The 27,802-nt window shown below is 42.8% G+C and overlaps 1 protein-coding gene and 1 non-coding gene across 3 annotated transcripts in view; both read right to left on the reverse strand.

Annotated features, from left to right (window-relative positions):
- ZFHX3 (zinc finger homeobox 3) overlaps positions 1–27,802 on the reverse strand; it is a 264,904-nt gene that overhangs the window by 17,007 nt on the left and 220,095 nt on the right. For both annotated transcript variants that reach the window (XM_009196784.4, XM_017953504.3), the window contains exons 6-8: positions 11,998–12,131; positions 11,669–11,869; positions 253–355 (exon numbers count right to left, since the gene is read on the reverse strand). In XM_009196784.4, the coding sequence (XP_009195048.2) occupies positions 253–355; positions 11,669–11,869; positions 11,998–12,131 (438 nt within the window). The remainder of the gene's footprint in view (positions 1–252; positions 356–11,668; positions 11,870–11,997; positions 12,132–27,802) is intronic.
- Positions 22,000–22,059, reverse strand: LOC116271350. Its single transcript, XR_004179914.1, has one exon. It is a non-coding gene; the product is annotated as a U7 small nuclear RNA (small nuclear RNA).

The following is a 27,802-nucleotide window of genomic DNA, read 5'->3' on the forward strand; positions in this document are numbered from 1 at the left end:
TTGTATAGTTTAAGGGGACGCATGTGTCTCTGCCAGACTTCCACTGGTTCTCATACTGATTTTCTCTCACTTTAAACCATGTGAGTAATATACAAATACATGCCAAGAACCAGAGTATAAAGTAGCTAATGACAGTGCCCCTCATCTCCTGATCAGTTACATTCACCTTAAGAGTATTGTAAAGAATTCCTGAAAGCCTTTCTCCATGAACATTTTGGCATTCCATCTTATTTCAATTATAATGATACTGACCAGGCTGCTTTCCTGCCTCTTCCAAATTGGAATTCCCATCTCGATCTGGAACAGCTGCTGGGAGGAACATGCTGCTGGGCATCACCATCTCGGGGGTGGTCACCTGAGAAGAGCAAGGCGAGTCAAATGGAGAGGAAAGCAACACAAAATAGGAAAAGGTTTAAAAAGTATTTAATAAGCAAAATTAGCCTTCAGAAAAGCTAGAGGTGTCTCACTTTTCATAGCTCACTGAAGATTCATGTTTATTAGACAAAGCTCACATCAGTCAAAAGTGTTTCTACGGTTACATTCTGGACATAATTAGCAGTGCACACTTGAAGAATAATCTTATTATTAATATTTTTCCTTTATGCAGAATTTTGACTTTGATCACTGACAATGTTTTGTCATGGGCTGTGAAACTTCTTGTGCAACCAATTAGGTAGATAAGTTGAAAGGCCCACCTTAAGCTGCTGAAAACATAATAAGGGCCCTAATTAAATCATACCTAGTAAAGTACACTGTAATCTTGAAGCAGGGAGCATTGTAGTACTGTTTTCAAAATGTATTCAGGCAAGAGGAGGAGGGGAGTAAGAGTGAAGGAAAGGGTAAGAAGAAAAGAAGAGAACAAAGGGAAGGCTAAGGACACGCAGACATGCTGGCAGATTTTCCAGGAAACAACATTTGTAACCCTTTACAAGCTGACATCAAGCACAAACAAGCCTTTTTTTGTGACTCACTTAAGCCACGATTTCTTCTGGAGTCTCTGCCCAAGGTATACAACATCAGAGGGAACCTCTGACCAATGTCTCAGCCATAGAGGGTGGCCTGCACAGCATTCTACAACACGGAAGCCCCACCTTGACCATGGCCATTTGTTCTCAATACAGCAATTCTGGAAATCGCCTGGATCCAAATAGCTGCAACTTTTGGGTAGAGCCTCAGGTATTTCTCTAGGTCTCCCTGCCATACGGCCAGAAGCCTGTCCAAACAAGTTATCATTTGCCCTATGTTAATGTGATAAGCAGCCCTCGATATCCAATGGAAAAATCAAAGGTTCTTCATTCAAAAAGAAGCAATATTCCTTTGCCTGATATGGGGTGGGAAGGGTAGGTGGCGATGATATTGCAAATGAATTAGAAACCACCTCCCATTTGATGATAGCCAGAGAAATGGACTGACCTAGAAGCTACAGGACCAGAAACTACAGTCACCACTAACCCTTCTACATGGTGCCCAGCCCCAGTTGGAGACATTATTTTTCCATCAAACACAACCGTACTGCACAGACATCTTCACTATCTGTTGCAAAGATTGGAATACTTAGATTTCTGTTCAAAATTAAATATTTTAAATACATTACTATTAGTTTTTAATGGTTGTGAAGATCCCAGCCTTGCTCAAAATAGCTACTGAAATGTCCACTAGAATCATCAGCAATAGGCTTGACAACTAGAGGAAACCCAGACAGCCACCCCCATCAACATAAGATAACTCCACATCACCCCTAGGGGTATTAGAATCATTTCAGCAACCCAGGTGCCAGCGGGTGCAAAAAGTAAGCAACAGGCACTATGGAGAAGCATTCTGAGAAATGCTGTGTTTACGAAGAGCAGGTGCATGGCAGGTGAATGTGTGTGACATAGCATTCTTGCCTCCACAGACATCTGCACCTCACACAAAGCTCATCGGCAGCTGGTTAAGGCTAGCTGTTGATGAACCGTTAGGAATGGAGTAGAGATTGCCAAACTCATTCCATCTATTTTCTTTTTAATAGAAGGCATTTCTGACCAGTGTGGTTGGGGAGTCCAGCGGGAATCTGAGAAGTGAAAGGTCACCGATTAATTTACAGTCCTCAGCCGAGGGGGAGCACGAGGTTGGGGGTAAGAGGGGGAGAAAGGAAAAGGAAAAAAGACTCCCCCCCACCTCCTTTCTCGGTTGTAGCTGCAGGATCAGTCCTTTCCTGGGATCTTTAGGAATTATGAAAAATGAATCATGAGAAATAAAAAAAAAAGCCCTACAGAGTAAAAAAGAATAAAATTATCTAACACCTCAGCTGCACATCATTATAGAAAACTGTGGGCTTTTCATACGCATTACAGTAAGGCAGACATCCCCTCTAACAGACTCAGTACGACGGATCAGTAATTGTTTTCATACACTTTAATTAGAAAAACTCAGATGGCTATGAATAATAATGGAAAAGAGAGACTTTTGCACTTGAAAGGTTGAAGTCAATCAAGTGTGAATGACGGCAAAAAAGAAAAAAAAAAAAAGACACCAATTCATCAGCCCTCTGTTGTCTCGCTGCGACTTTAATCATAATTCCTGATTGGGATTCAAGAAGGCAGTAAGCAGCGGTTCTTTGTCTGCCTTCACCTTCCATCAATTAACTCTCCCCGAAATATAATCATCAACCTCACATGCTCCTCTGCATCTTAATCTGGGCCTCCAAACCTGTAAGTCTTGCCCCATATGTGTTTAAGTAACTACTTTTATCCACCTGCATCTTCTCATCTATAGTGTACCCAAACTCTCCCTGAAAAAAAGTGGGGGTTGGTACATGAAATTTTGATGGGCAAGAAATTCCCAGGAGGCAAACAGGAAGATCCCTAAAGAGAATCCCAAGGATCTGGAAATGCAGGTGGGGTCTGTCTGCACATGTGTCTGAACAGAGGTTGAGAATGGAAGCGGCCTTGCTACACAGGCTACTGGAGGGCCCCATGTCAGTCAGACACTAACATTCCCATGCCTTTGCCCCACTCTTCCCTCTCCTACCAGCTTCCAAAGCTTTTTACTCAAAGCTTTCATGCTTCATCTTGAAGAGCCATAAACATGATCCTATCAACAGAGCACACTGAGGAGTCCTTCTGCTCACTGAGGTGATATATATATCCAAAGGCAGACTTCCTTCAACACTTGCCTTGGCACGCCCTTTGTTTTCCAATCATATCTGGCCACTAAACTGCATGGAATTCAGACTGTCCCAGTCATAGTCTCTAATGGATAGCTGAAAATGGGAAAGTAATAACCCAGCTGTCGGCCGGGTGCGGTGGCTCACGCCTGTAATCCCAGCACTTTGGGAGGCTGAGGTGGGTGGATCACTTGAGGTCAGGAGTTCAAGACCAGCCTGACCAACATGGTGAAACCCCATCTCTACTATAAATACAAAAATTAGCCAGGCGTGGTGGCGCATTCCTGTAGTCCCAGTTACTTGAGACGCTGAGACAAGAGAAATGCTTGAACCCCGGAGGCAGAGGTTGCAGTGAGCTGAGATTGCGCCACTGCACTCCAGCCTGGGTGACAGAGTGAGATTCTGTCTCCAATCAATCAATCAATCAATCCATCCCAGTTGTGCTGAGCACAGGTAATGACTCACTTCCCTTTTGCCAGGAACACTGAAACATGTAGGTTTATGAGAAGACAAAACCTGGTTATAGCATAACCAGGGTCATGCCAAGTATGCCAGACTTCAAAGGCCCTCAAATAACTGGTCCTACCACCAATTTTCCTGCAGAACAATATACATGCTTTCTCTCTCTTCCTTCTCCCCTTCTCCTCTTCTCTCTATCTCTGGCCACAATCCTACAATGTCCATACTTCCAGCTATGGACTCAAAAGCCAAACAAAAAAAAGTTCTAAGGTTTGGCCAGATGACAGTATACATCAGCCCAAACACCTACACTTTCTACATTGAATGTACCATCCACACTGATTATTCCAATGATCCATACATCAATAAACATTTAATATATTAAATTATATTCCCCACTCTATTCACTAATAAACCTGAGAAGTAACAAGAAGACAAAAGTTTTTCTGGTTAAGAAAATTCAATTGATTACAGCCATTACAACATTTGGGTCTCAAGGCTGGCCTCTGCCATGCAAAAGGCAGTTCCATGGTGATCTTCTAGACACCACGTTTTCCTCCCAAACCTTCTGAGCCAGTTCAGCTACCTTCCTCCCAGAGTACTTGTAGGTTTCATGGAAACTTGGGAAGAAACCATCAGCTGACTGGAGTGCAGAAAATTTGGAAGCAAACAGTGGCTCTGACATATTCCTAACAAACAGGTCTCATGCGTAACAAAAGAAACGTGGAGTTCTACTCCAGTGCTCAAAACCTCCCAGTATAAGCAATTTTCATATATAATAGAAGCAGAAGCGTTCTACACTTAAGTACTTCCAAAATAACACAGTTGAGAAAGAGTAGCCTTGAGTGACTCTCAGTTCATTCAACTGACCATCATTTACTAAGTAAACACTGTACAGGATCCATGTGCTGCTGCATGCTTCTGAGATGCAGAGAACCAGACAAAAGTCCCTGTCTCCAAAAAGCTTATGATGCAGAATAAATAACCCTTTAGAGGTCACAAAAGCCTTAGAAATCTAATACAAGTTGCAGACTCCTAGGAAAATACTTTCACAGAAAAAATATTCCAGATAATTTCAGGAAATCACAAGCTCCCCAGAAGGAAGTCCATGTACTCAAGTGAACTGCCCTTGATCTACTAGGAGAAGCGACATAGGTTCATAAATACATAGTTCCAAGCTCTTCCTAGTTTGGTTCATTATTATTTCGGATTATGTTTTAATGCTTTTCAAGATTCTATGAGGTGAGTGGACCCTAAAGCCTCCAGAGCACACCTTATACAGCCCAGGGTCTGAGGTATGGGACTAGTCTCCCACTCTGACATTTGGGAGGGGCTGCTGAAATGTATAATTTCTTGGTAGAAGCTGGAGTGATAAGGAACACCATCCTGCCACTTACACCAACCCCTGCAGGTCACAGATGTGGAAGGGCCAAATACAACACCCTGTGCAGCCAAGGTCACCCTTTGCTAAGTTCTTATGGGACTGCTCATGCCAATTCATCTCTCAAGGCTACCTGCAGACAGGCTTGCCTAGGTTAGATCGATGCCCCCGACACTTTCCGTGTGCTGGAAAGCAGAGATATTTTTTTTGAGACAGAGTTTTGCTCTGTGGCCCAAGATGGAGTGCAATGGCGCGATCTTGGCTCACTACAGTCTCCTCCCAGGTTAAAGTGATTCTCCTGCCTCAGCCTCCCGAGTAGCTGGGATTACAGGTGTGCACCACCACACCCAGTTATTTTTTTTTTTTTTTTGTACTTTTAGTAGAGATGGGGTTTCACCTTGTTGGCCAGGCTGGTCTCGAACTCCTGACCTCAGGGGATCCTCCCCCATCAGCCTCCCAAAGTGCTGGGATTACAGCCATGAGCCACTATGCCTCGCCAGCAGAGATATTTTCTTAGCAAAAGTGGTGAAACTAGTTTCTCTGACACCCTTATTCCTACCGCCTTGGCATTGCTTACTTTAAGGACTTATTTCTGAAAAGCCCACTATTACAGGTGAAAGTGTAGATTTGCTAATACCTAGGCTCCCAAGGATGCCTCAAATCCTTTACTTTTAATTGAAAATGAATAGAATGAAGAAACTCAGACAAAAGAAGAGAGACCTCAGACACAGACCTCCTTGGCACAGACCAAGCCAGTCTCTACATCCTTGTGGATGAGGCTGGTCATTTAAGCATGAAGTTAAAACCCAGCTGCTTTTAGGGCTGAGCAGTCTAGCTAGTGGTATATCTAAAGCCAGCTGTTCCAGCAAGAGGCCAGTTGCTCACTTCCTGTCCTGTACCTAGACAGCCACTGGGGCCCACTAGCTGGTGTCTGCACACTTATAGCCAACAAACCAGGGCGCCTGTTGCCAGTAGTTTCAGAGTTGGGTTCCCCACTCCCCTTTACTGCCTTCTGCATGTGCCAGGGAGAACATGTTCCCCACTCTCCTTTACTGCCCTTCTACATGTGGAAAGGGCTTTGGTGTTTTTTGTTTGTTTGTTTGAGACAGAGTCCCGCTCTGTCACCCAGGCTGGAGTACAGTGGCGCAATGTCAGCTCACTGCAACCTCTGCCTCCCACGGAGAACTGGACCATGGCGTCTAAAAGGCCCAGCTTCTTCTCTCCTTGTCCCATTTCCTTTTCTTTGTTTTCTTTTTTTTTTTTTTTTTTTTTTTTTTTTTTTTTTTTTTGAGATAGTCTTACTTTGTCGCTTGGACTGGAGTGCAGTAGCACGATCATGGCTCGCTATAGCCTCGAACTGCTGGGCTTAAGTGATTCTTCTGCCTCAGCCTCCTGGGTAGCTAGGACTACATGTGCACACCACCACTCTCAGCAATTTTTTGTGTGTTTTGTTTTTTTGGTAGAGACACAGTCTTGCCATGTTTGCCTGGCTGATCTCGAACTCCTGGACTCAAGCCATCCTCCCACTTTGGCCTTCTTGTTTCTTTTCTAAAACTCCTTCTGTATGGTAGTTCATTCAATTTTTAAATACATCAAGCTCAAAAGAAAATACTGTAGGGCCGTGTTAACATTCATGTGGGCTGGAAACAAATGTAGCTCAGGACCAGATTTTTTTAACTAAGGATTGAAAAGGTAGATGGGAGAACAGGAAACACATGAAGAGTTATACACATGTGCGCAGAGAGAGGTGAGAACTGAGGAGGAGAATGAATTGGAGAGAAAAGCTTCATTAGACTGAGAGGCAAGCAGTGGCAGTATACCAAGGTCACTTCTAATTTAGACCATCTAATTGGCAAACAGGCTCCAAATGGCTATCATCTCACAGGGTTTAGAATTAATGAACCTCGATTATTTTCATTACCTTCCTCTTAAGATACAGGCAAGGTGAGAGAGCTGGTACCCAGGTGGGTGTGACTATCCCCAGGCCAGTGGCCGCCCTAGAGCCCCAGATGACCAGCCTGTCCCAGAGACTCACAGACACACAGGCACACATGAGGCATAGAGAGTCACAGACACTGATGGAAAAAAAATCACAAGGTTACAAACTATTGGTCTCAAAAGAGATACAGAGAAAAGTGCAGGCAACACAGGGCCAGGAGCATGGAAGGGAAATCTGTGCAGGTAAAAAAATACAGAATAATTAAGAACTACCAAAGGGAGCGAAGACAAAGGGCTAGAGAATATGTTCCTAAGCTGCCCAGGAGCCAATCCCATCTCCACTGTGAGGTCATATTTTGTTAAATGATGAAAGAACAAAGAGAATTTCCCCATATCAGTGCTTCAGGATCCCAGTGGTATGTCCTGTCACTTAGAAAGATAGTGATCAATTAGAATAATTTAAGAGTATTGAAATGCATGGTAGGTGGTCTTTCCTATTCTCATCCAGGGGCCAGAAACATGGGCCCCATGCCTTCCACCCTCCTTTCCTGAAAGAATAGGAAAATAAGGGCACTGAGCAGCAGCTCCTACATCTCTTTCACCAATTTGAAATCTCAAGCTTCTTTGTAAATAGGTGAGAGTTCTTACGTGAAACTGACATTAGGGGCGGGCTGCCCAGCCAGTTGTGGAGGGGCCCTTGTCTCATCTCCCTTAAGCTTTATAGATTTCCTTTTCATATGACGTGTGCAGAGACACTCTTTGCAGCTCTGTTTCCAATAGGCCAAGAAGAATGAAGTGCTGTGGGTGCGGTCTGCATAGTGGAGGGCCAGCACTGCAATTGTTCCTAGTGGAGAATATTTCTCAAGCCCCCTCATCAGTAAGAAGAAGGGGGCCCATGGAAGACATAGATATGAAATGCAGAGCATAAGCAAGCAGCTGTTACCATAGCAACAGACATATTAGACACTGCAGGTTCCTGAAAGCTGTCTGATAAGGTATTATTAAATGAAGCCTCCTCAAAACGCACTCCATTTACAACTGAACGGAAAGACGTGTAGAAAGTAATCTGTTTCCATTTATCAGGGTGGAATTTACTTTTAGTGGGACTGAACCGAACTCAAGCTAAATCCTGAGACTTTGGATCCAGACAGCAAAATATATTTACCAGAATTTATAGCTGTAAATAGCCCGGACACACCCCATGTCTGCCAGGAATCATCTGTTTGGGAGATTTTGCAAGCTTTTCCTATTCTGCAGCCAACGGCAACTAACTCAGTCAACCCATTTGGAAAGAAAGAAGATTCACTCCTCTTGCTGCTATTCATCCTGGCCACTCAGGGACAAAGCAGACATAACTTTCTTCTCCTGGAGGATGAATGACCGTAGAACTGGCCATTCCTTAACGATATGGTTTAGAAAATGGAGCCCTGATTAGAGGGGCATTTTTCATCATGCTGTTTTCAGTTTCCTGCTGTAGTTGGCCATGAACAAACAGATATATCGTTAGAGAGCCTAACCAATACTTTCCCAGGGCCAATTTTCTAACAAAATGACAGTAAGATACCCTCCCGTGACATGATTTTAACCATAGGTTCATTATAATCACTTAGTTTTTAAAACAATTGCAAATTCCATTTTTATACCAAATTTTTCAGAGGAAAGACACTGGCATCTGCTTTGATTCATCAGGGCAGAGACCAAGATCATCAGTATTCCAGTCCTCAAACAGGATCTCGGGTTCACCTTGTGGTAGGCCCACAAATTCCTTCTAACAACCCTGGTTGCTCATTTTTTTCCTGCTGAACTAAAGGACTGAGATAGAAATGCATAGTTTGGCTCAATGCAAACTATCCCCATGACTGGACAGACCAGTTCGATACTGACAGCCATGCCATACCTCCATCTTCCCATGCAAAGAGAAAACTCATCCTTGCATATACATCTTTCGGGAAAAAGTAAAATACTTACATGATTATATTTCTCATAACTTTCAACTTTATTCCTGAATCCATTAACTTTCTCTTGTTGCTAACAAATTGACTTCCTATTACCAGTGCATTTCCCACAACCTGCATACTTCTCAGAAATGTCTAGAAAACATTTCCATGGTCTGCTATGGAAAGATTAGGCACATAGGGGTTTCTATACAAGGTACCAAGCACAGCAGTGCTTTAGGGAGCAGTGTCTCCTACATAATTACATTGTCAGGGGTTCTAGAACAGTTTTTATTGGCCAGTCCCATGGATATATCCTTATGCTCCCTGGCATTGTACATACAATTTTATATTTGCAAAATACTTGATGGAGGGTAACAGTGGTTATCAAACATTGGTGTGCAAAGAATAATCCAGTATGGCTGTTGTATAGCTTTCATGAGAGTCTCCATAAAGGTTAAGGATCACTGCTTCCAAAGGTGCTAGTTAATGGGTAACTTCCAGAAATATCTTAGGGATTGCTACCTAAGCAAACACAGAAGTAATATCCTGCCCTTGAAGACTCTGTTGGTAAATGAAGATTCACAATGACCACCACACTTGCCACTTGAAATTTACCTTGCTATTGCTGTTATGAAAATATGACAATGAATATTTGAAATATAAGTTATACTCTAGTCCCTAGAGATATATAAATGAAGTTTTTACTGTCTAATGTAAACCAGTCGTGCAGATTACTATAGGCTCAGTCCCTAGACTAGATTTATATTAAAATAGCAAAAACAATCACCTAAGTAAAAGAAAAATGTAGGTCAGAATTGACAATGCTTCCCTCCCCACATCTCTTTCTGTTCCTTCAGGCTCCCATGGTTCTAGTCCATCAACTGGGAAGTACAATGAGGCCTGTTACTTCCAAGGCTGATGAGAAAGCTGAGGAAACCAGTAACACAGAAACCCACGGGTCCACAGAAGGAGGTTATCACTTACACAGAATCTTTACACAATGTTCATCAGCTGATTTGAAAATACCCACAGAAAGTTAATTTATACTTGAAAGACCTCTGAAAGGCAACTCATGCTAGGTCACCTTTGAGCTTCCCATTGGCTGCTAAGGTTCTCTTGATGCATCATCGATTATATGTTCTTCACGACTAAACATCACTTACAACATTATTCATTAATTTTTGCAGAACCAAATGGAATAGGAAATGCCTAGAAGTGACATGTCTGTGACCTGCACATTATAATGTGCAGTTGTGAACAGACTACCTCTCTGGGTATCTTCACATGAAACGGCAATCAAATTAACTTCTTATTACTCCACTGCTAAAATAATGCTAAGGAAGAGGTGAGAATAGTTCTTTTTGGTGGTTTTTCCTCTAATGATCAGGAAAGGGCTTTGATGTTTTTTGTTTGTTTGTTTGTTTGAGACGGAGTCCCGCTCTGTCGCCCAGGCTAGAGTGCAGTGGTGCAATGTCAGCTCACTGCAACCTCTGCCTCCCGGGTTCAATTGATTCTCCTGCCTCAGCCTCCTTAGTAGCTGGGATTTCAGGCACCTGCCACCATGCCTGGCTAATTTTTGTATTTTTAGCAGAGACAGGGTTTCGCCATGTTGGCCAGGCTGGTCTCAAACTCCTGACCTCAGGTGATGCGCCTGCCTCAGCCTCCCAAAGTGTTGGGATTACAAGCGTGAGCCCCCACGCCTGGCCAGGAAATGACTTTCATAACAGCACCAGCATAGTCAAAAGTAGGACATCACCATCACCGGCACTATTTTGAAAAGTTTTCATATTACAGTTAGATTTACATCTTTACACTAATTAGGCCATGTTTATAGTGGTCACTCAGGGGCATGCTTTCAAAATCTGCAGTTGTAGCAATATCATGTTCAAATGCAAAACCCACATTCACGAATCAGCAAATCCATCTCAACATTTTCTTGCTTTGAAAATCAAAGTATCCACTGAGAAACTCCTCCATTACAGGGCTACCCCTAGAGTTGGAAATTGCAGGTTCAAATCTCATCTCTGCTCCTTACAAATGGCATCAAGTCAATTAACATCTTTGAGCCTCAGCTTCCTTATCTGCTGATGGGAATGTGCCAAAAATTTTTTTTTCCTTTTTTAAAGAGAGAGAGTCTCCCTCTGTTACCCAGGCTGGAGCACAGTGGCCTGATCATAGCTCACTGCAACCTCAAACTCCTGGGCTCAAGTGATCCTCCCAACTCAGCCTCCCAAGTAGCTAGGATTACAGGTGCATGCACCACCATGCCTGGCTAATTTTAAAATATGTTTTGTAGAGACGGGGGTCTCATTATGTTACCTAGGCTGGTCTCAAACTCCTGGCCTCAAGCAGTCCCCCCACCATGGCCTCCCAAAGAACTGGGGTTAGCGGTGTGAGCTAGTGTGCCTGGCTCCCTTTTAAAACAAAAACAAAAACAGAATTTGTTATGAGGATGAAATGAGACACAATGAAGGTAAGAGCAATCTAGTCCATGACCTGCTCAGTAAAGGTTTAAAGAATTTGAATAATGATTTCTTCACATAAATGGTTAGCTAATCCATACCTCTGTCCCCTGAGGGGAGAGAGGATGATAAGGGAGGTTGAGAAACATGTTCAGCACTTTGGGCTATGGTCATGCCAAGTCTAAGGCAGGGACAGTACAACAAAGGTCACAGAATGAGGACTGTTTTCTGACGTTTCCAACTCTACACTGGCTTTCTCGTCCAATAACACAGTATCTTGCCCATGTTACTGCGTCACCTTTGACCCTGGAGAAAGACCATAGGGTGCTGCTTCTGGCTGCCTTACCGTCATAATGAGCTTCTCCACACAGTCAGGTGCCACGCTGTGGAGGTGGGTCAGGTGCAGCTGGAGGTGGATCTTGTTGTTGAGCATGTCCTGGCACAGGGGGCAGCGAAGCATGGGTTGCACTGAGTGCTGCGTCATGGCATGCACCCGGAGCCGGTTGACGTCGGCATTACTGTACTTGCAGTAGGGACACTGGTACATCTGTGGGGAACACACCCACTGCTTTGAGCAACTGTGTATGCCCCCAAGTCCGCCCACCCAAAAGTTTGTTCCCTACCAATGTCTAAAACACCTCACCTCCCCACCAGCAGAGTCCCTTCCAGCCTCACCTGCTCCGGTTTGGTCTCCTCAGCTGTTTTTGGTCGCTTCGAAGAGAGGGGAGACTCTGAGCTACCTGGGAAGGAGATGCGTTTGGAGGTTGCAGGAGAATCTGTCAGCTCCTTCTCTGCTTGGCTGGACGATGCTAGAAGAGAAAGTAGAAGATGCAATACAGCAGCCAGACCAGGCCAGCTCCCAGAGGGTTTGTGTTGGGTGAAAATCAACATTCATTTATAGCACAGGATTTTCTTAAAACACCACAATTCAAGAAGGATGAACATCCGGACTGATTTATCAAGCATGTTGGAAAAGAAGCAAGTGTTTCTTTCTCCCCCATGAATTTCTGTCACTACTTTAACAACTGAACATTAGGAAAAGAAGGCAAAGAAATGGAATAAAAGGCTCTGGAGTTGGATTAAGCTAAATTCAGTCTGTTCTAACCTCCCCCAATCTAGACACAATCTGCTGGCTTGTGCGGGGCAGTAGGGCTGAGGGTGGGTGGGAAAGTCTCACCAGCTGCTTTGCCAACCTCAGTACCAGACATGCTGTGCTTCAGAAATCTAAGAAGAGATGTGCTCTGAACTCTATTGTCCCTCCTCTTGGAATCACAACATGGTACAGCACCAGCAACATGAAAAATGTGATTTGAGAAAGGTTCACATGAGTATCAGCACACCAAATATGTGGGGGAAAAAAATCAAGTTTGGATTCAGCAGTTTGCTTTTGGGGAAGAATATAATTGAGGAGTGGAACTAGGCAGGGCCTCAATCCAGGATATAATCTAGCCAATGCTCCAGACCCAAGAGTTTATTCAGAGTGGGTGGGAATAGGGAAAGTTTCCTATCAGCTTGCCCAAACCATGCCTCCACGCCCCTCTTGCCTATACCACCAAAAAACCAAACACTAATTAAAGAGGAGCAGCCCATGAGGATTGAGTAGCACACAGCATGTACAGAAGTGCTGGTGGAAGGAGTTCTCTGAAGGTTGGAAAGGAAACATTTCTTTACCTTCTCTATTGTTAACCCTGATCAGTAAGCATTAGGTTAGGATCAAGGTTTATAGTTAGGAAAAACCTGCTATCTGCTCCTCCTTCTGGTAGAGGCAAACACTTTGATAAGAAAACAGCCAGGCTGAGGGTTTATCCAGGATAAGCAAGGCTCCTCCAGTTTAAACACAGTGTGGTTGGATCTGATTGTTCCATAACCTGGTCAATATCTGAGTGTTGGCTCTTTCATTTGTTTTGAATGTGGGACTCCATTTTTCAGAACTTTGCTTAAAGCAGTAAGAATAAAAGTCGTAGTGAGAAAATATACATACCCACTGCCCTCATGAAAAAATAATGTGACTCAGCATTCAGGTCACTGAATTAGAAAGCCCAATTTTTATTCCCTGTTAAACTGCTTTCTTTTTTACCCTGTCTAGTTATCTGTCATGTATTTCCATTTATGCTTGGGTTTGAAATTTGTTCTGATGTGGACACCAAGATGCTGTCATTACTTTAATAAACAATTTTAGAAAATCAATTGTATTCATTAAAATCATAAGGCTACAATATAATTTTGAAAAGAAAAATTTGCCAGATGCAGGAAATATATTCCAGGAAGTTGATGCTCTTCCCAGAATGCACATATTGTGACCTTTAACCCCAGTATCTTGGTAACCTGGTCTACATAAGTTTGTAGGGCATCTATTATTTAAAAAGTACAAGGACAAGCATATTACACACAGATCCTCCTCCTCCCAACACACACATTCATAACAGTACTTTAATCTGTCTCGAATCGACTTCAAACCCATTTTGCTCTTAATGGGAGTTATTCATTTTCACTTGAAAGGTAATACATGACGGCTGGATGTTTAATGTGATGGACTGGCTGCCGATTAACTAGGTGCTGTAACATTCTACACCAGTTCCCCCATGGCCCACTTCCCATCTCCTGGCCCCGCTCAGACCTGATCCTACGGAACGTTGCGTTGGCAGGTTTTAGACCTTGCAGTGCGATGGGCTGCTCCTGAACACGTCTACATTTGGAGTCTAATTAATGTTTTCAGGAACTTAAGTTCCCTTGCGCCCATAAACTTCCTTATTCTCCATCATTTTGGTTTTTGCTTGGTGGTTATCTTCTACATATTAACTCTTCAAATGTATTCTCAACATGGCGTGGGTGAGCGCATCAAGTAATACTTTCAGTGTTTATTCGTCACAGCCATTTCTTTACCTTCTCTACTGTGAACCCCAATCAGTAGGCATTAGGTTATGTTCAGGGTATATATAGTTAGGAAAAAGCTGCTGTCTGCTCCTCCTTCCAGTAGAGGCAAACTAAGACATAGATTCTATTCCATACACCCATCCCCATCTTTTTGTTACTCTGCCTGACTAAAAACAACACCTGTTTTACAGGACTGTGACTGCCTTGTAAATGCCCTCAATCTACCTGCCCCCCTACTATGGAATGAGTCAATTGTGCACTTGCTCAATAGTGTGGATGAATGGTCACCGAGGCTGAGACCACCCAACTCATCTCTCTCCCAGAGCTGAAAAGCAAACACAGTAACCCAGTGCAGCATTAGTTTCCTCATAGGACCAAAGAGTCCATCCTCTTCCTTGAATGCTGAACACATGATGAATTGTGGTGAGGTTGCAGAGGTGAGAATTCTGGTTTCAGAAGCCACTATTCTTTCCCCCTGCATGGAGAGGGGAACTTCTTCTTTTTTTTTTTTTTTTAAACTCAAACTGCTCTGGAATTCTAAAGCTTATTTTGTGAGCTTGAGCTAAGGACCCATTATAAAGTGTTTTAAAAAATAAAATCACCACTTGCTCACTCATTTCTCTTTCTTCCCAGTAATACAACAGCCCTGCTTTAACATGAAATGCTGCATCCACTGGTGCACAAACTTCAGGTTCATCTCCTTTCTATCTAGGACAATCTTCATCTTTATTAGATCAAATCTGTCTAGAAGTGGACATTAGCCACCTGCAGCTCACTGGCCCCTTCTCTAAAGATAAAGCAATGCCATTCTTATAACAGATTCTATAAACATCCAGTTACAATCTCATTGTGTTTCCGTGAGTGATGTGGGAATGGCTCGTAAGAGTTAACTATGGCTGACCCATGCCCCTCCCTTAATTGACCTTAGACATTAAAATGTCAATCCCTATCATGCCATGGTACCAAAGTCGTTACAACATTTCTGTAGACGGGCAAACAGTTGTGCAAGTTCTGGTCAGGTGCTGTGGCTCACGCCTGTAATCCTAGCACTTTGGGAGGCTGAGGTGGGCAGATTACTTGAGCCCAAGGAGTTCAAGACCAGCCTGGGCAACATGGTGAAACTCCATCTCTACAAAAATTAGCCAGGTGTGGTGGTGGGTGCCTGTAGTCCTAGCTACTCAGGAGACTGAGGTGGGAGTATCACCTGAGCCTGGGAGGTTGAGGCTATGGTGAGCCATGATTGTGCCACTGCACTCCAGCCTGGGTGACAGAATAAGACTGTCTCAAAAAAAAAAAAAGAAAAAAAAAGTTTTGCAAGTTCTCCATCAACATGCTAGATGAGAGTTTATCACAGGCCACAGTCAGAAGTTCTCTCAAGTTTCTTCTCTCTGAACCACTTCAAAAGGGCCAGAGTCTCAGAATCAATTTCTACGTCAGTTCTGTCACTAGCATACATCATAGGCGTAAGTAAATGAAGTTGATGAATACCAAGAGAGAAAGTACTGTAGTTTCCCACTTTGAAGGCTTTTCTAAACTTAAAGTCCAGAAGACATGTCACAATATACAAAACACTCTTAAAAATCAATTACTGGTCTCTTTAAGCCTGCTATGATGTCACATAAGTGAAATGGAAATACATGCACTCCAGAGACAAGACATAGTTCAGACAATTGCTGCCTGGAACGTTTGGTTTATACTGGCAACAAAAAAACAAACAACTTGAAGCGTTAGTAACTGTACTGGTTTGTACAATAATGACAAAATGATTTGGAAACAATCTAGATATCTTACAATAGGGCATGGTGTAAGTAAACAATGGTACAGCCATTCTACTGAGTATTAGAAGACATTAACACTGACTGCTATGAAGCAATATGGAAAAATCATTGAGAATGCAAATCAGAAAAGAAGATAAAATGTGTACTATCTCATGTTACAGCTATGTAAAAAGCAGGTATTAGAAAAAAAGACTAGAATGATCATTGTCTTTAGGTGATGACATCAAGGACTACTTTATAAGTTTTTCACAGTCATTTCATTTTTAATATTATAGTTATCAGTTAAGTTCAACCGTCCATGAAAAAGTTGGTATTGGCTCTATACTGTGCAAAACATCAGATGATATTTTTTACTTTGCTGGTAAAAGCAATTTCTCTCATTTTGGCAGCTATAAAATATGAAAATATGTGTTAAATCTCAGAGAATCTTCCACAGGCAACATGTTGGGCTCCTGGGATTTCAAAGGGGATAAAAATGTGGTAAGGAATCATGCGACTGAATGCACTATAGATGACAAACTCTATAAAGCTAGGAAAATGGGATATTGTGACAACGAAATCCTGGGTCAAACTCCTACTCAAACTTAACCAGATGTGCTCGCTATGGATTCTACGCCACACAGACTTTCTAGGGAGTGAGAAAGCACTTGCTCTGCTTGTTAGTGTGACGGTGGCCCTACCCAATGCGCGCTGATGAGGCACAGGAAAGACTAGCATGTCCCTGTTATGGAGTTCAGAAATTCAAAAGTCAGCTTTCTGGGCCAGCAGTCACCACTTCTCCTCATACTGTGATGAGTTGGCCAACTAAAACTCACAAAGACAAATACTGAGAGAGACAAACCTGTTCATGATTGTCTATTTTATCCTCTTGGGCTCCTCTGCATTCTAGGCAAAAGTATTTCATTTCAAAGGGAAGCACAGTTGTCAATACATGGCTCCCTTAGGGGGAAAATCATTTATGCATGGAGACACCAACTTCCAGATATCCTTTGATTTTATCATATTTGTTTTAGAAGTATTTAACCTCTAAAAATAATTACTTCAAAAGTTACCCCTCTACTCAAGCTAGTTAGAGGGAATAGGGAAGAGAGCTGATAAGCATTCATGCAAAGTTTTGTTTGAAATTTGCAAGAAATGGTTTTATTATATCATAAGCATATAGAATAATTAAAATATGGCTAGCAAAACTTCATGTAGAAAGTGACTTACTTTAAGGAACAGTATCACTTAGAAAGCTTATAAAGTGGCCAAAGACGGTAGAAGCACAGCCTTTCAACATTCACAGTCCCTTATAACTTTACCTGATAAAACCATTCTTGCTAGAACAAATTCTCATGTGATCCCAATCTTTGCTAACAAATTCGACATCCGAATCACTGAAATTCTGGCCACGGAAAACGTAAGAGTTGTCCTTGCAATCCCAGTGGACTTAATGCCAACACAGGCTTCATTTCTCATCTAGTAACTCTATACAACTCTGAAGCCAAGTAAGGTGTGGAGCTGCTGCTTCATCAAAGATAAACCTGAAGAAAAATTGCAAGTGAAGTAAATATGGAACCTTAAGGTCCCTCATTTTCAAGATATCCACTTGCCCTCCAAGAAAACCAACATACTGGCAGAATTAGTTTCTGTGTTTCCTGAGCAAAATTCATCTTCTCATCACTCAACACACCAGTGAGCTATTGGCATGGTGGGCATCCTATGATGCAGACCAGTAACCCTCTGGCCAGCAGCCTCCCTCCCTTGGTGAGATCCTGGGCAGGCACTGAGGTGTCCACGTTACTGGGAAGTTTCTTTTGCATCTCTTCATGGTAGAGTGACTCTTGGAGGTGGTAATCACCAAAGTGCTGATCCTCTTCCTTTCTGGGGTCCCGAGGTGAGCCCACTGAGGGCCTGGGATGCCGCCTGACATTTGAACCTTGTGGAGCATCCAAAGGCAGCCACCACCCCCACCTCTCAACTATCAGACTCTTAGCTAAAAAGTATCACTGACAGCCCCTCCATCTAAACTTCCATCTCCCAAACCAGCAACATAATGGAGGAACCAATTAAATGATTATTAATTCATGCTACTTTCCGTAAGCCAGAGGTTCTCATCGCCTTGCATTCCGTAAACCAGCTTGCCACCTGCCCCAGAAATTTACAGCAATCTTTTCTCTATCTCCGTTGACTAGCGAAAAAATAAATTCACACAACTCCATACTCAATGTCTGAGTTGGGATAACTATTCCAACACACGAGACATGTATGTATCATGAGATCTGAAAATGGTCCTTCAGCTCATAATTAAATGGAAGGTGCAATGTGTGTTTCCCATAGCTCCTCTCTCTCAGCTTCTCATACCTCATGCTCCCTCTAGACAGCACAAATGCAATGTTTCCAGAGGGTCATCTGTGCTTCTGGATTTTGTGATCTTCTGACTTTCATTGAAAGTAGAGTTACTCTTGGCATTTGCTTGCAATTCCTTCCCCAGAGGACAGGCTGGGCTTTCTTACTCAAATCTCCTGTGGAGCTACTGCACTTGATAAGTGGCCAAAGATCTGGCTAAATTTTCTTCCTCCCCCAATAGAGAGAACAACAGTTCCTTTAAAGAATCTGCTTTCCTGCCAGCTTGGTCTTTAAACATGCACGGTCTCATTCTGCCTCCAACCAAGCACTTAGAGATGTTTCAAAGAGGAACAGGGGTAGAGGGGAAGAGGATTTGTGTGAAGCAGATGCATGCACATGTCCACTCAGCAGGGGGCGGTCTTCATGCCACAGCTAAAAAGGAGCTGAGGCTTCTCTCTTCCCTATCCAAAGGAGCAGGATCTGTCTCAACATCCAACCTGGTGAAGTTAAGAACCTTCTATTCAAAACACAGTCTTATTCTCCGGAAATGCAAGCTATCTTGCTCCCATATATCCCTAGAAAACACCTACCCCCAAAAGCAGAATATGCCTACACAGGTATGGCAAGACACAGAGGTTCCATCAACTTCACAGACCTTTTGTTTCTAAAAAGGATTTCAAAGAAAATTTGATTTATACTACACATAGTTATAAGAGTTACTCAGGGAAAGGCTAATTATTTTTCTTCTCCAACTTAAATATGAACAAAATAGGTCAGCACTTTAAAACTCCAGCAGCTCTTAGGTGTTGTTATGATTTTACTTTTTGTTTGGAAATAATTATAGCTTCACAGGAAGTCACAAGAACAGCATAGAAAGAGCCCATGTATACTTCACCCAGGTGTTACTTATTAAGCAGTTTAGATAAAGATTTCCAGGTCTTCAATCACTCTTCATTGTGACCCTGCCTCTCTGGCTCCCTCCCTCTCTCCCCAACCCCCAGTGTTGCTTACATCTACCAAAACCTAGGGCCCTATGCCTGTCATACACCTTCCCTGTCCTTTAGGAAAGCTCCATGCCTCCCTAACCCAGCAAGGGCTCAGGACCTCCTGTCTAGTTAAGAAGTAGATCTCAAAACCTCACGCTTGTCACTGAGATCGCAGCCTTGAGGTTCAGCAAATGCCACAATGTGTCAGACTCCCAGGCAGGGTTCATTGAAATACAGATCACAGCCCCTGTCCTAAGGTTCTAATTCAGTAAGTCTGGGTCAGATAATTTGCATTTCCAGTTAAGTTCCCAGGTAATGCTGATGGTCTGGGGACCACACTTTGAGAACAGCGGTCAGAGCCAAGGCTTTGTGTAATAGGTAGGAACCACGCTGCTTTGCGGTCTAACTAGAATTAAATGAGAGGGCCCAGCAAGCATGGGCCAATCTGTCAGTCCATTTTAAATGACTCTGATGACATGATACTCTCATCTAGACTCAGGGATGATAGCCAGGTCCGGTCTCATAGCCTAGATGTTTTAAAATACCCTCAGGCCACCTGTTTACTCTAAAACAAATGCAGACACCTTCAAAACCAGAAATTCAGAAGGAATAAGCTCCACGTGTTCTGTTAGCAGCGTAATCCAGAAGAAGGACAGACTCCCTTGTTTACAGAAATCTCTTTATTTCCACATGTCCTATCCTGGAGAGCCTCTGTAAAAAGGGCGCAAATACCTGTGGGCTCCTTCCACCTTGCAGAAAGAGGAAACATCTTTTTAGTGCTGGCTTCCCTAGGCCAGGCACCTGCGGGCCTCAGCAGCTGAAGGCCCTCTATGCTTCAGCTCTGGAAGGATGCACAGATCTATGCTAGCCCCCATTTGCACAAGTCAGCAATCTGGGAATGGGGGTTCAGGCACCATTCTGTGGGGCCTCTGCTTTCTCTGCAGGAAGCAGCCTCTCTGGCAGGCTCTGGAAGCCTCAAGGTGGGATGGTGGGCACACAATGACCGGTGGGTGCTGCTGCTTGCTCTGCGTATTTGGGGAGAAAAACAGTGCTGAGCCCTACATCAGAGACATCAATCTGTTGCACTAATTCCTTGCTGAAATATGCATAAGGCTGCTTAACCACACTGATCTGAGTTCCCAAAAGGCCATTTCACATTTCAGTTTCAAGACACCTTGCTCCCTCTGTGTCAGGTTTGCAAATGAACCACCAGTCAAAACAGAGCCACCACCTGGTTTAGACCAACATCAGCTGTTGGTCTGTTTAATCAATTATAGGCATTGGACTGCCACCATGAGCCTGGCTCATGCCAGGATTTTGGAGGTCTGCTAAATATTCCTGATTTTGACTTTGACCTGATTCCTGACTTTGAGGTATTGAGTCGACCTGCCTGTCTTTGGCCTCTTGTTGGTTCCTGCAAAATATGCTGTCTTCCCCTGGCATGGCTTCCTGCAGCTATGGCCATGGTATCTTGTGAGGATGGGTGGCCACAGTCCAGGGACACACTAGGGGGTCTGCACTTATCACGCTTCCCTGTGGCTTTATTACAGGACTGTGAAGACAACCAGAGCGGGAAGGAACCTCAGAGACCTTTGGACCAACAAAGGAAAAAGCCCAGAGGTGCAGGACCTAGATCAAAACCAGTGGCATGCGAATCATTCTGGGATCGGGCCAAAGTTAATTAACAGAGGACCATTCAGTCTCCACTGAGTCAAACAATAATTAGGTTAGTTAGGGTCTCCGAGCCCCAACACAGTCTAGACTCTGAGAGACTGCAATATAGCAATATTCTTCTAGTTTCTTCTCCATTCCAAATCTGTCTTCCTAAAATACTAAATTTTATGAGTGAAAGTGAACTTGTGAACATAAACAGATAAAATATGGGTGTGTGTCCAGAATGGTGACAGATACAGAGAACTGCTGAATGTAACTTATCAGAACCTTACAAACTGGTCTTCCCTCGTGATCCACCTGGGGTTTGTTTTTCCGAGTCCAGGTTTCACAGGAAAGTGTAAGAACTTGTACTTAGGGAAGAAAGACATTACTCAGGTTCCTGCAAGAGTGGGAAATGGGAATGATTCTCCACTTTCCCCTCCAGATTTAAGCACTACGAAGACTGTCAACATCTTCTCTTGGTATTTTGTACAGTACAGAGAGATAGACACCCTACATTGAGTAATGTTTATATTTAATATCAGTGCTGCTTTCCATCTCCATTGAGTTCCCACATTCAGCTCACTCACAGTACTCCAAAGGCCTAGGATAAGTGACCTGTGTGAAAGTGCAGGGAGGTGGTTCTGGAGCGCCTTCAGGGACTCCTCAGGACCTGATGTTTTTTCACTTGTTTGCCTAAGGCCAAGTTCTCTTCACCCGAAGGCATCAGTCAGCCCCCCTTGCTAGGTAATAAAGCACAGTGCTTTGTAGCGCTGGTCACAGTTGGTTCAGATCCTGACTGTGTAACCTCAAGCATCCTATCTGACTACACTGAACTTTCCGTTTCCTCATCTGTCAGTGGGGTAACACTGACTACACACGGTTTCTGTGCCGCTAGCCAGAGATCAGGCATATGACGCCTACCACAGAGTCTGGCACGTGGTGAAAGTGCAAACATTTGTTGCTATGGTTTCTTTTTTGGAAGGATTGGAAAATAATACTGGTGGGGCTATAAAACCATAGAACGAGGGGAGAAACTTGTTTATTTTTGCTTTTTTACGGGCTTTCCAGTGAAGACCGGAAAGCCTGCTAGACAAATTCTAAAAGCTGTAACACTAAAACTTGGTTTTTAGGACAAGCAAAGGCACCCTAAATTTGTCTTTTCTGTATACCAGGATGAGACAATCCTATTAACCCATGGATTTAATGTCTACAAAGCAGAAAGTAGAATAACTTGGACTTGAAGGTACTTATGTCATGCTATTTTACCAATTGATTGTTAATGAAACATCTGAACAGTATTAAGCACTTGCTAGGTGCTAGGGATTACAAAAATCAATGGTTGCCACACAGCTCCTGACCATAAACAGCTGACAACTCTATCTGACAAGAGAAGCACAGAACTTAAGTTCTCCTCCTCCAATCTTCCTGTAAGTAGAGAAAGTGATAATGTTACATGTTCTTTGGCTTTATAATGTAGGAAATGTATCTGACTCAGAAGGCAAATTGGGGTTTGAATGCAACTCTGACACCCAAAAGTTCCCAATCTATGAGCCTTACTTAGTTCTCGAGGCTGCAAAACGAAGGTAACATTGGACCCAAGAAGAATATGAGAACCTAATGAACGTGCTCTAATATCCCCCACAGAAAGGCACAATGGTAATTTTTTTTTAACAATCATGATTATAATAACAGAGGTACTTTCTCATTGGCACAAAAATTAAAGCCAGAACAAAGCAGGCAAGATTAACATGGCCACTCTGTAAGAATAATATGCAAATCTATAAGGTATTTTCTATAGTGATGAACAATGATTTGCTCCTTAATCTACATTTTCACTGCCCTTTATCTATACCTTGATGATAGTTCTCATTATACCGTGTCATAATTATGTGATTACATATGACAACACTTCTAGAAAGTGAGTTCTTTTTTTTTTTTTTTGGCATGTCCTGTACCTGCCTTAGATATATCTGTGCAAGAAAATATTTGTTCAACTGATGTAGTCCCTATCTCTCTTATGACTTACAATATAAATTCTCAAAGCCAAGACCTTTGAATTAACTGGAATTCGGGCAAGTCCAGATATACACCACAGCCTGTATCTATTTTGGCTTCCCAACATAAAAATAGTTCATGGTTTGTTTTCAATTGTGAGACAGAATTCCGCCTGCAGTGACTTTAAGCAGCCAAGTATACTGGAAGTGGCCTGGAAAAAAAAGAGTGGGGAGTGAGAGAAGGGAGGACAAGCTGACTCTGAAAAAGCTGACACAGTCACACAATTCCCATCTATGTGTGAAAACATAAAACCAAAAACGGTTTCCATTGGCAGGACCGTGAACCACAAAGGGGCCACGCACAATGGGCTCCCAGCATTCCCTCACATGCACCCTACTGCAAAGACAAATTTACTTTTGGGTGAGGTGGAAAAATGAAACCAAGCACTGGAAAGATACAGAGTTAGGCCAAAATGATTTCTGTAGAGGTGTGGTGGTGGTGAATGGCCTGGTTTCTAGTCAGCAACAGGGTTGGGATATAGGTGGCCACTCAAAGGCATCCATGTGAGTCTCCAAGGACTCCTCTGTTGATGTCCTCATCACACTGGCTCTGATACCACAGTGAGTCTGACCCAAGAACACAGAACTAGGTAAGGGCATATGGTGCTCTGACACCCCATCAAGAAAAGTAGGCTTGGTGCTGCCTGACCTCCATCAAGAAAGGCTTGAACCTTTTATCCAGGGTATATTAACTAGCCACAGACAAGGAAAATCTTGGAAAGTTATCAGCATTCCAACTTTAGTAATTAATATGCTCCAAGATTCTATACTACTCTACAACTCTCCCTCCCCCAGTCATATTTTATGGAGCTCCAGATTGTTAAGAACCCATTTGGTCCAACCTGCCACTTTACAGATTTGGAAACTGAGGTCCAGAGACTTGAGGTCACAAAGGTAATCTTAGTGGCAGAATTAGGCCTTGAACCCAGGGCTTCTGACTCCTGTGAGTCCTGTGTTTTTCCTAACACATGTTTCCTCTCAGCACATGCCTTCTTTTGTCTTTAGAGACTCAATTTGGAAAAAAAAAAAAAAAAAAAGTATTTTTTTCAGCCTCTTTCCATTCTTCGTCACAGATTATATTTCAGGCACTAAGTTCCCCATACAAAGGCATCTCTATTTATACAAAGCTGTAAACAACAGGGAAAATAGGGGGAGGGCTGGTAATAGATTTGCACCAAGATGTGCCCGACCTGCTTTTTTTCAACCTTAGTAATTAGAAAGGCAGCAGGTCTGAAGGAATTATTCATATGCGGCAGGAGCCATACACTATACATTTATGTTAAACATGTCAAATCCGATTGAAATCATGCCTGCCAGCACCATATTCCATAAACATTCTTTTCCCTAACAGTCACCCAGACCTCGCCAGCCCATTAATACTTCCTTTAATAGCAGTCTTCCATAGATTCAAATCAGGGATGCTCCACTACACTAATTGCTGTGTTAGGTGAGCATCATAGATTTAAAAAAATTAATAAAGTAAAATTCCTTCAGGCCAATCCTTTAGAAAAATGAAAACACTCAAACTACCATTCTAACTCAAAAATTTACAAAAATATAAACATGAATGTCAGTTAGGGATTTCTGAAGCACTGCTGTGGTGTCATTTCAAGTTGAGCTATTTCCCTGCTTCCCTTCTAACCCCCATTTTTTAAAAGCACCAATACCCTCTGGTCATCTTGTCCCAAATTACCTTAACTAGACTCAGCTTGATGCTCTGTGGCTGGAAACCATGACGACTACAGAATTAAATAACCATCTTGCTATGATTCTTTGCCAAGAGTTCAATTTTTCCCCTAATTATTGGTGATAAAGCATCACATTAATTGTATATTGCTTAACTTATTGCAATTAATGATTAATTGGATAATCACTGCATTAATCATTGCTCAGTTGATGACATGGGGGGGCTCTTAATTCGAGAATACACACATTCAAATCTATTCCAGTAAAAGAGAACAAGGGTCATTTTCATGTTTCAAAAGAGAAAACCACAAAGTTGGACAGTGGCAATGGCTGTGCATTAGGGAAGAGAACAAAGAACTTTCCTACACCCCCTCATTGGCCCACAGGAGCACATCACACTTTCCTTGACAAGATGTGCCCCAAGGGCTTGTACATGTGCTACCACTCACCATCTTGGAACTCTCAGGTGGTTGGGACTAGTGGATATCCCTTGTCCGTGTTTCACAGAGGATGTACTTGAGCCGAAAGAGGCCAAGTGCCTCAACCAAGGTCATATGCTGGCTGGTGGGCTTCCTGACTCCAAATCTAGAGTCTTTCCACATCACCATCCTGCTTTCAGACTGAGCACAACACCAACTCCTTACAAGATATATATCCATGGTTGATAATCCAGTTCATTTTGAACATCCTGGACGTTGTTGTGTTACTATAATCACTGTACAATGTCAGGAGACTTCTGCTCCTTATACTCAGACATAGATGAAAACTAGATCAAATGATCAAAGTGAAAATGATCCTTCTCTGAGAGATGGTATATTGGTAAGAGCTTGGGCTCTGTCCTAAATTAGAATAAGTGGAAAAGCCAGTGTGTAAATCTGCACCTGTCTGTATACCTTTTGGCAACTTGCTAGAGTTTCTAACCTTCCTTTTATTCACATCATGGCACACACAAAATGATGGCAAACTGGGATAAACAGATGAAGCAGGACCTGTGTACCTGTGAGCAATTCACGGCATGCCTGCTGGGAAGGACAGGTGTGAAGCTCTAGAATGGTGCCTGGCACAGGGTTAGAGCTTTATGAAGCCTTTATAATTACTGGACAGTTGCTATACCTATGATGCATTCTTTCAGGGTTAGTTTTGTTCCTTTTGGGTATCCATAAGCTGCATGTGTGGCTCTTTAAATTTAAATTGATTAAAATTAAATACAATTTAAAGTTCAGTTCCTCAGTGGTACTAGCCAGACTTTACAGGCTCAATAGCCATATGTGGCAAGTGACTATTGTATTGTTCAGGTCAGATACAGAACATTTCTATCCATATCGAAAGTTCCATTCAACAGCACTGATCTATAGTAATATTGCTCTGACAACTATAGGCGTTCCTAAAATCCCCAGAAGAGTGTTAGATTCCTTGAAGGCAGGCCCTATAATCTCACTGAATTTGTGATCAGTAGAACTCTGCCGGCCGGGCGCGGTGGCTCAAGCCTGTAATCCCAGCACTTTGGGAGGCCGAGACGGGCGGATCACGAGGTCAGGAGATCGAGACCATCCTGGCTAACACGGTGAAACCCCGTCTCTATTAAGAAATACAAAAAACTAGCCGGGCGAGGTGGTGGGCGCCTGTAGTCCCAGCTACTCGGGAGGCTGAGGCCGGAGAATGGCGTGAACCCGGGAGGCGGAGCTTTCAGTGAGCTGAGATCCGGCCACTGCACTCCAGCCTGGGCGACAGAGCGAGACTCCGTCTCAAAAAAAAAAAAAAAAAAAAAGAACTCTGCCCAGTGCCTTGCATGGGGTAGGGACCCAGCCATTGATCGTGGAATTGACCCAACCTTGGTTCAGATCACTATCTTGCTTGCTGTGCTGCCACCCAGGGTAAGAGACCTGCATCTGAATAAAAGAATCCCAAAGAGGGACACCCAAAAAGGAAACCAGGAGGCCCACTCCAAATGTAGAAATAAGTAGCTGAAAGTGTTCAGTAAAGATTACCCATTCCTGCACATACCCCAAAACTACAAAATCAATAGCTGAGAAAATGCCAATTATCCAGACCCATTGGAAATATTATTAATCTGCATCATGAACAGCTGCTAATCAACATAACAAATTGTGAAATCACTATTTATTTACTTGCCAGGAGGAAGCATTCCCCATCACGTAATCAGATAGGAACAGCTTAATTTAGGGAGAGAATAGAACAAACGTAGATTTTTTTTAAATATATAAAATACTAAGAATCCAGAAGAAAGCTCAGAGGAGGTTGCTGGCACCTATATCGATTCCAAGATCAAACTGGCCCAAGTACCTTAATAAAGCCTGTCATTACACACTCAGATACTATAGACAAAATTATGCTTCAGGTCAAAAGAGGATCATCTGCAGGAGTAGGGAAAGAATTTTCCCTTCTCTCTTTACTACTGTGCAGCTGACAAGGTGCACCTCTGAGTTATTCATTCAATCACTCATTCATCCATTTTCTGTGTGTCTTTTGGAAGTAAAGATTAAGTAGGTCTGTTGCTTGAATGAATGCATGAGAAACGGGAACCTTATTAAGGACATTCATTTTTTATGGTGCTTATTTTACGTCTTTTAGTAGTCTCCTGACTGCCTAGCATGTCCACTAGTGCTCTGAAGACACACTCCCACTGAATCAGAAACATTCTGAATAAGATTTAATTGAACTGCTCTCAACAAAGCCTGCCCTAAACTGGTTGGAAGGATTAGAGAAGCACATATTGAGTGGCTATCATAGGACAGCACATACAGTAGGGGCTTTGCAAATGGTGGCTCCTGTTTATTATTTCTGTAGTGCCTTAGCACACAAAATGCAGAAAACATATGCACCAAACATCATTTGCACGATCCCACTAAATCCTTGTATTTTGCGCCTCCCTCAGCTCAAAATTCCGAGGAGCCACATGCTGCCTTGCAACAGAGGACCCAAAGAGAAACTGCTACCAGTTTTCCTCATCTTATATATCACTAAACCATTAAACAAACAAACAACTTACATAGAGTTTACAACATGCCAAGCACTGTTCTGAAATAATCCTCACAGCAATCCTAAAGAAATAGCTACCATTTTTAATCCTCATCTCATCTGAGGAAACTGAGGCACA

Source organism: Papio anubis, chromosome 18 (assembly GCF_008728515.1).
Source record: "Papio anubis isolate 15944 chromosome 18, Panubis1.0, whole genome shotgun sequence".
Classification (NCBI taxonomy): domain Eukaryota; kingdom Metazoa; phylum Chordata; class Mammalia; order Primates; family Cercopithecidae; genus Papio; species Papio anubis.